At 37.8% G+C, this 13,666-nt stretch overlaps 1 protein-coding gene across 1 annotated transcript in view; it reads left to right on the forward strand.

The window, feature by feature from the left end:
• FOXP2 (forkhead box P2) overlaps nt 1-13,666 on the forward strand; it is a 451,559-nt gene that overhangs the window by 399,467 nt on the left and 38,426 nt on the right. Inside the window, 5 exon segments of the mRNA XM_042467206.1 lie at nt 3,704-3,791; nt 7,544-7,627; nt 11,814-12,015; nt 12,674-12,750; nt 12,878-12,979. Coding sequence (XP_042323140.1) covers nt 3,704-3,791; nt 7,544-7,627; nt 11,814-12,015; nt 12,674-12,750; nt 12,878-12,979 — 553 coding nt within the window.

Below are 13,666 nucleotides of genomic sequence, written 5' to 3' on the forward strand. Positions count from 1 at the left end.
ATTGCATCACTTTGTCTTCTTCATATCAACAGTTTCCCTCAGCTGGGAAAATGATTTGTTCCTGTAGGATTTTTAGTAATGTTGACATGCAGCAAAATAGCATGTTATGATAAATTTAAGATCAGCTTCTTCACTTCTGAGCAGATCCATTATGTTTGTACTCTGTTCTAGAGTTTGTGTTCTAGTTACCAACAATAAACAGTGTAACTCGCTATAAAGATAGCAGGGATGTAGCCGGCGGGGGGTTCTTGGGGTCCGGACCCCCCCCTTCCATTAGAAAAATGAATGGTGTGTGCTGCTGCGCCGCCACACCCAAGCCCCATTATAATAATGGCACTTAGTCTGGACCACCCCTTCCTAAAATCCTAGCTATGTCCCCAAAGATAGCTCATCTTCTGGCAAGAAAGAAACAAATCCAGTTTCTTGATCAGTAGCAGCATAGAATGTACTTGCAAACTTTATTTTGTTATATCTTTCAAATTACATTTGGGGAGAAGCTGTTAGCCTCAGATAGAGCCTACAGCACCTAGTATCCATTGACTATCACCCATCCAAGTACTAAGTATTACATTTTTACATTCTTTCACTATATGGCAACCTATATCAATATATCTAAACATGTTATTTAGATATGAATAATGTTTAAACATTATTTCAATGACATCAATGTTCAATTTTATTATTTCCTTTTCCAGAATTACAAGAAATACATATACCCTCCATTTACCATCACTACAACCCTGAAAGGTTTATTCAGTTAGGGGAAGTAACCAAGTTTACCCTGGAAGTTTCTTGGCAGAGTAGAAATTTGAATGGGCTTCTTCTCTTTCAAAGTCCAGTACTCTGTTCACTATGCTACTTTAGCTCTCAGTCAAGAAAACAGATGCCACTGATCAGCACAAATGTAAGATCTATAATAAGTCTGTTCAAACTGACGGATTGTGCCAATACCTTCCACAGTATGAGTGAAGCACTACGGTTGTATTAAAGAGTTGGTAGGCTCTTGCTGGTAGTTGAAAAATCCCTAAGGTTTGTGCAATTCCAATAAATAATAATAAGAATAATAAGAAATCTAAAAGATACATGCACAAAATTATTGATTAGATCATGCATTACTTTACATTCTATTGCCATTCACATAACATTAGCATTCCTTCCAGTTTCCCTCCAATATAGTAAGCTTTTTGTGACAGTTTATTATTTACAGAAATTTGTTTTGCTTGCATTGCCACGAAGATACTGTACAATAGGATGCTGTCAGCTTCTTGTCAGTAGACCTTTATAAACCCTACACATATCACCCATACAGTCAAAATCTATATGGGTGTACAAAATATCACACGTTAGGGCAATAGGTATTCAGCCATACAAGTCTTTCATGTACCTATGTGTTTCAGCATTTTTTTTACTTAATACCATATTTATTAGATTCAAAATTACTCTGTCATATTTATTTGGAAATCTGTGAATAATTTAGATTTGTATCAGATTAACCCTTCCAAATGTTAAGATGTAAATTGCAATAATAAATTATAGACGTCATTTAAAATATCTGAAAAGTGCAGACCAGACTTCTGTAATGTGTCACACAGCAAATTAATACATCAATTAACTTTCTAGCTGTTTACTGTAATTTGAAGATCAGTCATTAGGCCATGATTAACACAGACACACTTAAAACTATTTTATACAGCTGGTTGTTTTTAGGGCATTGCACCTGTTTCTAGAAGCTTAGCTTACTTGCTGTTCACCGCTATGATCTTTGGAATAGCGGTATATAAATAAAACAAATTATTATTATTATTATTAGAAGCAAATTATGATTTTTTTTCAGAAGCTTGAGAAAAACAAGTAAACATCTTTTAAAATAACCTGTTTTGATTTTTCTAGAAAACCACTCAAGATTCTTTAATATTCAAGTCCTTGTTCAAATTCACTAAAACTTGCCTCTTATGTCCCTCTCGGGAATTAAATGAGCAGTCAGGTTGATCACACACTCAGGAGAACTTGATATGGCACAGTTCATCTGTTACTTTTTCCATAATGTGGGGATTGCTGTGGAATGCAAGCGTGTTTAAAACTCTTGCATTCCACAGCAGTCCCCACACTACATTAAGATTATGGCATTTTGTGTAATATGTGTGTAATATAAAGTGTGTATACAAAAGAGAAATGAATTTCATGTTTACACTTGCATCCCACCTCCAAGTTATCTCATTATGTATATGCCAAAATCCAAAACAAAACAAAACAAACCCCAACCCTTCAAAATCCCATACACTTCCAGTCCCAAGCATTAAGGGAGACTCAACCTGAAGTATGTAGTACTTGCTTTGTTTATTATTTTCAGATCAATTTCTTCACTTCCATTTCCGCTTGCTTATATTATTTTCTCTCCTTTTCTTTTCTTTTCCTCTCCTCATTCCTTCTCTCTTTTTCGTTTAATAATACCACCAAGGAAAATAAGCCTTCTTGTACAACTCTGTAACCTAAGATTTTCCCTGTTCATTTAAATAGGCTTTTTTTTTTTTTTGCCACATTGTCACAAAAATTGAGGAAACACCCCTGTGATGAAAAGTGGAAATTTGTGTCCTTCAAACAACGGCATTTCATAGTTATGGGTATGACTTAGTCATTAAGCAGGTAAACAGCTTGTGCTTCATAATGTGGGAGGTGAGAGGAAGGAAAGAGTACATTACTTGGCAACTGCACTTGTGACTTTAGGCCTGCCTGGAAATAACAGTGAGAGAGGCTATATCATGTAAGGACTGGAGTTAAATTTAAATATGTAGCCCCCACCTTCAATGGCATCACCAGACCTGGTGACACTTATTATGTACGGGGGTGGACTGCCCAACTCCTCGCCCCTCGTGGCTTTGTCACCAGCTTGGCTCCCTCCCCAGGGAGAGAGCCAAGCCAGCAACAAAGGCACAAGTGGTGCACTCATCCCCTCCGCTCCCCGTGCCACCACTCTGGATCCCTCACCTCGGCTCCCTCCCACCTAGTGAGGGGGTCTGTTAAGGGGATAGTGATAGCAGCTTACCCCCTCCCCCTGCTGCTCATCCCTCATGGTTTCATCGCCAGTCCAGCTCCCTCCATAAGGGACATGCTTGCCCCTCCGCTGCACTGGGAGGAGGAACCCACCATGGTGTCATCCCTCCTGTGGAATGTCACCTGGTATGGTCCGTACCCCCCACACCCACCAAGTGACACCACTGCCCAGCTTTCATATATGAGAACAGACATGAATGTTATTTGAAAGAAGAGTGAGTATTTGCTTGCTACCATTGCACCACTTTGCCCCATTTGCACATGTTGCCTGTTACATTTCCTAGTTCAGCCCATCTGCCTGTTCCAAAATAGGCACCTTTATACAAAGCCTTTAGTGACACTTCCTATGACAAGAAACCTTCTTACAAGAATCCAATGGTACTCTGTGGCTGTTTGACCAAGGGAGACTTCTTCTTCAGTCTCTTGTACCTTTCCAGTTTCAGGTTACTGGTTGCAAGAGCAGTTGTTGCCCATGTTGTTTTGTTTGAACTTTATTTCCTTTCAATATTGCCTCACTAATGGAGAAACATTCACTTTTGCCATTAGCTAAAATTCTGCTTGCATCAACAAACATGCTGTGGGATACAGAAGATTACCAATAACCATCTAATGTTATGGGATTTTGTAAAATTCTTATTTCTTCTTTTACTAGGCACCTTAATAATGAACATGCATTGGATGACAGAAGCACTGCTCAGTGTCGGGTGCAAATGCAAGTGGTTCAGCAATTAGAAATACAGGTTTGGAAAATATTTATCTTCTGGACAGGTTTGATTTTGTTGAGATATTTGCTTTTGTGTTAAACAAACTGTTAATATTTATGAACATGTTCAAGATGTGTAAAATTTTCATTCCTTCTTTTAAATTATAATTATGGAAAGTGCATTCTGCTAAATGTGAGTTCTAATATAAGTGCCATTTAGCTCATTAGGACTCAACAATCTGATAAATGGCCATTGGATTTCAATGTCAAATATAGTATGGACCTCTTAGGAAGTAATAATTTACACACAGTGAAATTCTGACATTGCCTAATCTTTGTTGTTGTTGTTGTGTGCCTTCAAGTGATTTCTGAATTAAGGTGACCCTAGGGCAAAGCTACAACAGAGTTTTCTTGGCAAGATTTGTTCAGAGAGGTGTTGCCATGGCCTTCCTTAGAGGCTGAGAGTGTGATTTCCCGAGGTTACCCCATGAGCTTCTATGTCTGAGTGTCTCTCAAATTCACGATAGTTCTCTGAGCCTTGCAAGACAACTGTTGATAAATGCCAGTGAAGTGTAAATATGTGTACATGTACGTACACATTTCCTCCCATTTGACCTTCCCGTATACATCCTCATTTTGGGGCCAGGAATATATGCTCAATAGAGTAGGAATGGATAACTGCCACAGTTAATGGGTGCACTGGCTCTCTACAGGACTTGGATGCACCTTCACGATCAATTAAAAATAAATTAACAAAAAAATGGTACTATCTCATGGAGCTGGAGTGTTTTGGAACCCCTGGGTTGTTTTAGGCCTGGTGGGGTTATCTTTTAACAAGGAATTAAATCAGACATCATTGCCTTGAAAATGTCAGTATTTTCCATTTCTGTGACAAAAGGGGAGTGTGGGGGGTATATGCAGCCTGTGCCCCTTAGTTTCACCAGCATTGCAACACAGGATTTGTTTTGCATGTGGGCGTTTTACAGCAGTGCTGTGCTCACTTCATCTGCCTCAAACCCATTACATAAAGTTATGAGTGAGAATTAGGGTTAAAGTATAAAAGGTTGCAATAAAATATTTCCAGAGCTCCTGCTCCCTACCCATCTCCTGAAGACCAACTTACACAGCAATTGTCATATAATGACTTCACTATATACATGATAGCTTTTATCTCACGATCTTCTTTCTGTTAAATATGAGCAGTAACTATCCATAACCCAAACATAATAAAATTATAACCCCTTGCATGTCTTGTATAAATCAACCTTCAAAGTAGTCACCCGAAGTACAGATTTGATCATGTTGGGGTGGAGTGAGAAAAAGTTGACGGCTCACCTTCAGCACACCAAGGTACAGGATTCAGCCAGATTGTATAGCCAGTGTGAGCTGAATGGACTGGATAGCAGAATAGTCAAGAGCCTAAACCAGGGAAGGATTAAGATAACATTGGCAGGACTCTAGGGTTTCCATTTTGCCTGAGCAAACATGTTATGCTATGAACATTTTGTTGTTTTATTAGTGGTAGTAGTGACAATGAAAGTGATGATGATGACTGTGTTGATGATAATCATGGATGTTGGTGATGGATGCTGTGCCAAAATTAGGTTTAATTTGCAATCTCTTTAAAACTTGCCAATTCATAACAACTGGGATCCACCTCAGGTTTCCTTCTGGCAGAAAGGTGGCATATAAATAAATAAACAAATGCTATCCATCTAATATATGTCTTCCTCCTGTTTTGTATGATACCATCTACATGTCACATTCAGGCAGCAGGAGTAACTGCTTAAATTGAACCCTTTCATACCACACAGTCACCTGAACACATTTTGAGAGTATTGCAGAGCTTCCACTTTTGATCTCACCTGTGAGACTAAGAATTAAGTTTTTTCTTTTTTAAAAAATAGAAATTGAATACAGTATATTATTTTTTCCCTCTTAGAGGCAGAGAGCTTGCTTTAATTACCCACCCTAAGCCTTTGGGTATAAGCAGACTCAGAATCTAAATAAATGCATCTGTAATTGCTGTGTGCATTTCCTTTTTGTTTTATATAGTTACTAGAGTGGGGTATAAATAAATAAGTATTATTATTATTATTATCATTGTTATAGTCTAGATTGGATGTGTAAAGAATATTCTCAACATTTCTCTCTCTAGAGGAGATATGGTGTCTTGACATATCGAAATGCCTCATGAAAATAAGTCAGCCTGTCTGCAATATATTCACATTTTAGGACCTTTTCTTGCTCAATTTCATAAAAATGTTTTGATCAAAAACACTGAATTTTGTACAAACAAACAACAAACAAAGAAGCTTCATTTATATACCACTTCATACCACCTAAGCAGTGTCTAAGCGGTTTACAACTGTAAGCTAATTTGCCCCCAGCAATCTGGGTACTCATTTTAGCGACCTCGGAAGGATGCAAGCCTGAGTCGAGCTTGAGCCCTTTTGCTGGTCTTGAACTCGGAACCTTGTGGTTTTGAGTGAATGGCTGCAGTACAGGCATTTAACCACTGCGCCACCAGGGCTCTACAAAACACTGGGTTTTGCACAAAATTAATTAGTGGTTTGGGGGTTTTTTTTGCAAAAAAATGTCCAAAATGAAAAAAAAATCAAATTATTTTCACAAGAATATGCATAGGAATTAAATTGAATCATTTATTGAATTATGAATTATATCTCAATGATTTCATGGGCCTACCATAGCTGGCACTAGCCATTCAATTCACAGCTTTATAAACTTGGCTGGAAATATGTTTTAAGGATTTATAATTGATTCCACAAATTTAGTGTTGTTTTAGAGAATTCAAATTTCCCTTCCTGGAATACTCTTCTTAAGGCTTTTCTCTCTTTTTTGTGTGCATGATACTTTTGTCTTTTTTTTAAAAAAAATTGGGTGATAATTTATTTCTACATTTCAAATAACTGAGTACTGTCAGTATCTGAGATTATAAATATTGTTGCCTCAAATGCTTTAACAAACCAGTTGGGAACTGGTTCTAATAAATCAAAAAGGTGTGTTTGCAAATAATTCTGATGCATTTCCTGAAACAGGTTGAAGGGTTTCTTAAGGCACTGTTTACCATTTGCGAAGGCTTTCATGTAACACAAAGAGCTGAATGGGATTTCTGCTTGCAGGGTGACCAATTATGAGTTCTTTTTGCCCCCTTTTCTATGACTGATAGAAAAGTAAGGTCCATCAGTTGTAATGAGACCTCAGTACAGTGTAGATGTCGGCTTAGTGGCAGAGTTCAGCATTTCACACTGCCTGGTCCCTGTCACACTATTGAATTAGATTGATGATGGCAGATTGCAGGGGGCTCTAACTGGACCTCATTGGGAATGGATGAAGTGTGCAGACAGTCCTAGCAGGCACGGTGCTGTGAACATCCTTCACCCCTTCTCAGCTGTTGGCACCAGCCCATTGCTAACAGTGTCCATAGGACTTTCAAGAAACAGATGGACCATCTAATTTGTGGTCCTGGTAACTTGTTACCAGTGAAGCAATGGTGACCCCAATTCTCTTATTGACAAAAAGATGAAGTATTATTTGTTTTCCCTGACCTTTTAAACATAAGGAAACCTCCTTGGGCCTTTCCCTCAATCCAACCCCCAGAAGAGCCAAAGTTACCTTTCTTTGTATAGAAGTTTCTACTGACATAGGATTTGATATGCAGGATCTATTACCCTATAACAGTCTCCAAAGATAAGATGTTTCACATGAAATAAAATAGCTGTATTAGTCATTTCTAAAATGCTTCTGATCTCACTCTTTCTTTAACAGCTTTCTAAAGAACGTGAACGTCTTCAGGCAATGATGACCCACTTGCACATGCGACCCTCGGAGCCCAAGCCATCTCCAAAACCTGTAAGTGCATATTGCTTTATAAACAGTAAATAGGCCCGTGAATGTAACAGACTAAGAAAATGAACAATTTAGTGACAGTTGGAAAACAATGAGTATGATGAAAAATATGGCAATAAAATGAAGCTAAAATGCAATAGCTTGTCAAATTGTATGTTTCTTTAAAAGTAATGCTATCTTTTACAAAATCTGTCCAATCTGCACCATAGGTGACACTAAACAAAGTACACCTATAAGTGCACAAATCACTGCCTTGCAGCTGAAGCTAGAAAGAATATCTTCTTTGAAATAGACTCACAGATATTAAAAAGAAAGCTGTTCTGGGATGGGGTGGGGGAAATCTGAAGTTCAGTTGATTCAGAAGCAGTAAAAGGTAATGTTAGAAGGGTGAGACAAGTCTGGATTATTCACAAAGGTACATGCAGTATGTATTTTTGTTATTGTTTAGAGGTTCATTTAAAATGCAGGCTGCAAAAGGCATTGCACTTTGCAACATCTTTGCTTTTGGTTACAGCACAGAAAATGATGTTACAGGGCAGCAAGACTTTAACCTAACACCACTATTCACAAGTGAGATCTGCTCCTCTGTTGATTCAGACTTGCAAGCTTTGAATTACTGATGCTACATATTTTGTCTAAGCTTTGTAATAGAAGGATATATGGCAACTTTTTTATAATTAGCAATTTTAAACATACTTGTATATGCTGAATGAGCTTTTTTAATTTTTCTCTGAGGAGGGAAGTTGTTTGGTTTTGTTTTGTTTTGTTTCATAAGTACAAGACAGTCAACATTGTTTTTTATAAGGTTACTTGGATGAAAAATAAAGGGTCCTAGTCTATAAAACTTTGAAAGAGTAACTAAATGCAACAAGGTGTTTTTAAAAGCTCACTTGTCTATCGCACTCTGTTAGTGATTGATTATGTAATATGACAAAATAGCCTGTCTCTTATGTTTCCAGAGCTGGGTCTCTCCCTCCCTCCCCAGCATACAAGCCTTAACTAAACCTTTTGCTTTTATATCAGATTTTTTTCATTCTAAATTATGTTTTCTGTATATTCTGATGTTTGTGCTCCTTAAATATTTTTACCTTTTAACAAATTATAATCCTACCATTCTTAAACATTTTGGGTTGAGTTCCAGATGCTCCTAAATTGCATAAAAATGCAAAATAAATTTGCATTAAAAATGCTTTTCACACCAGATGATTTGACGTCATTCCAGATTTTAGGAATATCCTATCTTTGCTGATGTGACTATCTCTCATTCCAATGAAATTATTTTTCTCATGGCTTTCTATAGTATAATATAGATAACCACATGACAGAATAATTGTCTCATAAATCCATCAGGAATCTGCAGCTTGTTCTTTTCCAATTAATTATTCAATCAGTAAATTTTTTAAAACTCCAGCAGCATGGTTACATCTACACTAATAAAGAATTTTCAGCCTATAATCCAAAACAGAACCTGAATGAATAATGTAATTGAAGTATTACATTACATAAACCACACATGAAAGAATTGCTAATTGCGTTTGATGGTGGGCAATTAATACAGAATCTTAGATGAACGATTTAAAATGAAACCAGAGTTTAAAGTTCCCTTTGGAACCAGAGATATCTGAAGTGGTGATCTGTACTACTGGCCTCAAATTGGTTTGAAAGAAGAGTGGTCAATACAAAAAAAAAGAAGAAGAAGAAGGGGAAAAAAACCTAAAATTTATACACTGTACAAAAGAAGCTTCAAAATTGATATGATAGTAGAGATTTATGGTCTCATGTGCAGTGGCTCAGTTGAGACGGCCCACACATTTGATAAATATTAATAGCATGAATTTATTACCAAGGAGAAATGAGCTCTGTTGGTTCATCACTGCACCCTTAACAGCTATCAGTACATGAACACAAGGTGCAACCGCACTGTCTATTATATGACCCCATTTACTCTCTGAATGGTACTTCATTAAATGGTACCTTTTGGCCATGCTATGGATGGATGAAAATCAAAGTTATCAAGGCTGCGAGTCCTGAATAATGAGTTTCACCCAACCTTGAATATATTCAGATGAGCTGAGGTGGCTAAGTGCTCATCCTAGATTTTACATGCTTTTCTTTAGTTAATAATACATTCTATTTTATCAGCTCACGATGGCATGCCGACAAACATGTTATGCTTATTATTGCTGGCTAGTAGAATAACCTACCATAACATTGTAAACATAGTGGTTTGGATACATACTGACCTTAGCATTTCCAGATGTTTTGTAATTTGTGAATAAGTTTGCAACATGTGCTCTGTTCCTAGCTAAATTAAGAAAGAACTTTAGCAGGTTTTTTTTAAATTGTGGTACATTGTGGCGTACAGAGATCAGTGGAGTATGAATTTGAAGTCTGAATGTATCTAAAGAGAATGTATTTTTGAAGTGAATGGAATATCTCACAGGGTAAAAGATATTGATAAATGAGATGAAATATCTTATCAGCATGTCAGTTCAAAGTTTCTCATAATAGCATGTCAAGATAGCTCCACAGTGCTTCAGTGCTATATGCTTCTGGGAACTTAAAAGACAGGCTTTAAAAAAAAACAACCTTATGGGCAAGTTTAAACACTCACAAAATATATTGAATGCAACGTTTATCAACATTGTCACCCCCCCACCCCAATATGTACTTAACAAAGAATAACAGTTTGTGACTTATTGGGAACAGATGCAGTTGGGGATGCCTTGGGGGTGCCAGTCGTTATTATTAGACTGCTAATGCGCTTCTTCTGGCTGCTGCCCAAGAAAGAAGAACAATTAGCTGGCATATGTTAATTTTTGTTTCCCTAACAAATCTCTCTACTGACTAAATGTGTAAAACAAATCCACAAAGAAAGATCAATCAGTGCTGCACACCATTAAAAAGAGGTTTATCTTAAGAAGTATTTTTGGGATTTAGAAAGGCAGGTGTTATTAAATTAGAAACAAAAGCCAAATTCTCCTTCTTTGGTCTCTTCAGGTAGAGCCCACACATCCTGATGTGCACTTTTACATACAACTACCATTCATTGCAGTGTTACCTCATGCACAGCAGAACTTTCATATGGATCAGGCCCTTTGTATTTTAGCCCAGATCACAGCAGAACAATTAAATGTGTGCTATCTTGTTCAGCTCTGCACACTCTTGGTATACTGTTAAAATGACTATAGATTGTCTTTGAGGAGTATCACCAAAATATATGGCAGCGATCGTTTGGGATGTTGCTTCTCTGAGTATCAATTTTACTAATTGGATGCTATTTATGACAAAAGATGTATGGTAAATATGACAGAGTTAATATGCATTTTTGATAATGAGAAGCAGGGCCTTTCTTGCTGAGGGGTGTAATGAAGGGCACACTGTTAAACAGCTTGCGTACATTCTCACCTTCTTCCCTCCCCCTACCCATCCTGACACCCTCTTTCCAGGGTACATCAGCCATAAGTGACACTGTAATCATAAATTGAAAATGATACTTCCAGAGGAATTGGCAAACTTGACATTTCATTATATTTGTTAACACATGCCACAAATGATTGTTAGTGAAGAAATTCCATTTCCCTCTCTCCATCTCCAATCAGATTTAATTTGAAAATTTTCAGCCTCCTCCGGCTAATTTGCAATTAAGACAATTTTGTTTGAATATGTAGTAATGTCATTACCATTCCACCAAATTAGCAAGGAGACTAAAGGTCAGTGTAAAATTTTCCAGCTGGCTGGAGCCTCTCAGCTGAGATTTGGAAATAAGAGAAGGAAATCTAGCAGCATCACAACAGCAACTTATTTTAAGTCTCATTTGTCTAAAGCAAAGGTGCATATCTGTGTCTTGCTGTGGCTTCGGCAGGAGACTGACCTGCCCAACAATGGGGTCGGCCAGTAATAAGCTGCAAGATGCTTTTGCAGGAATGCACAGTTGCAGTCGAGTCTTTTTGAACTAGGAGGGTAGTCCTGAGTAACATTGCTGCAGATTATTAGATAACCTCTAATAGCATCCTCTAATTAGCATTCTTATGATACAATTTCATCCTGTAATTAGTTGAGATTGGCTGCTTCCTTTTGCAGCTTATTAGTGGCAACACAGCTGTAGAAATGTATCCACTCTCATTTGTCAAAGCTTTTAAATACTTTCCTCCCCTTTTTGCCTCTTTCTTTCTTGGGCCTTTTTCAGCTAAATCTGGTGTCCAGTGTAACTATGTCTAAGAACTTATTGGAGACTTCCCCTCAGAGTTTACCTCAGACTCCCACTACACCAACGGCCCCAGTTACTCCAATTACCCAGGGACCCTCAGTAATCACCCCAGCCAGTGTACCCAATGTGGGAGCCATCCGAAGACGACATTCCGATAAATACAACATTCCCATGTCATCAGGTAAGTGTGTCGTGACACAAAGCAAATCTGGCGCTGAAGAACTGTAGAGAATGAAATCCAAACTTCCAACATCTAGTTCAGCACATGCATCATTACATTTAGTGGATATAATTCTGCTTAAGATCTGACTGGCAAAACATCTTCCATATTTAGTTTCAAATGAGCGATTATTAGTTTGTCAATGTGGTTGGAAAAAATGCTATGGAGTTTCCCCATAGATTATTAAATAGCTCCCCTCCTGGGGAGAAAGGCACCCTATAAATCCAACAAATAAATAAAATAATAAATAGCAATGTCATGAGAAAGATTTGGGAGGGGTGGGCATTTGGGTGGAGAACCGTCAGTAAGATGGCCTTGACATGTAAGAATATACTCAAATCCATATATCTAAACAGTTTTTTCAGTACAACACTGTTGATGTATATTAATGGAAAGACTGATACAGATGCTTAATCTGCATATCAAGGACCAAAGCTTTCTTTTTCATTTAACCACAATGCTTTGTGTGCCCCTCAGCATGTGCTTTTCAGCACCAGTATGCCGCAAATGCAAGTCAATTGTGTTCTCAAGAAGCATTAGGAAACCTGTTCATCAGTGATATTAGCTGTGCCTGATCACACAAATAGTATTGAACCTTTCTATTTTTTTTTTCAAACAGAAATTGCCCCAAACTATGAGTTTTATAAAAACGCAGATGTCAGACCTCCGTTTACTTATGCAACTCTCATAAGGCAGGTAAGGTGAAAGACAAATTAATTTTGCCTGATTAAATTAAAAGAAGTTTTGAGCCGTGATTGAGAAGGGAGGGCCATCAAGACTTGTTAGTAACCCAGTATTTTGTGTCTTGTCTCTCTCATTTCAGGCTATCATGGAATCATCTGACAGGCAGTTAACACTCAATGAAATTTACAGCTGGTTTACACGGACATTTGCCTACTTCAGGCGTAATGCAGCCACTTGGAAGGTAACTTCCGTCTGCCCCCCCCCCACACACACACACTTTTTGGTGCCAGCAGGTTTAAAACAATGCCTAGCACAGTTCCTTACAGATAGCACAAGGAACATTTATTTACATGACATAAGCAGATTAGTATCTGCTTCCCCTCTTTTTAACCTGCCTCTTGAATGGAATGAATTCCCTCTCTCAAAATGACAAGTGAAAGAATAATTTTGCCTCTGATATAGTTTTCTAATTTGGTGCAATTAATAGCTGAGGCTTGGCAGAGAAATGAGGGCCTGACACACTAATTACAGTGTGAGCACTCAATCATCAACACCTTTGTTAGTCGCACTATATTACTTTTTCTCTTGCATATTATTGGCTAATTAGTTTGAAAAATGTCTGTTTGCCTTGTGCAACAAATGGAGGCTGTAGGTTTTGTCTTGGTCGGTGCCTTTTGTACACATCATACCTCATCATACAGACTGAAGCTGCCAAAGGACTGAGGGCCATGGCTACTCAGCTGGAACTAAAAGAAAAGAAAGTGAATATTATCCTGTCAGACCATAAATGCAGTTTATTTACTTAGACAAAAGGGTTCATCCATGTCCCTGTTCAAACAACTTTATTGTCTGGATCCTACTACATGGATCAAAAAAAGGGGGAGGAATGTTCTGTGCTTCTATGGGGGGGTGGAGAGAGTAACGTCTT

The sequence above is a fragment of the Sceloporus undulatus genome, chromosome 5, assembly GCF_019175285.1.
Source record: "Sceloporus undulatus isolate JIND9_A2432 ecotype Alabama chromosome 5, SceUnd_v1.1, whole genome shotgun sequence".
Lineage (NCBI taxonomy): Eukaryota > Metazoa > Chordata > Lepidosauria > Squamata > Phrynosomatidae > Sceloporus > Sceloporus undulatus.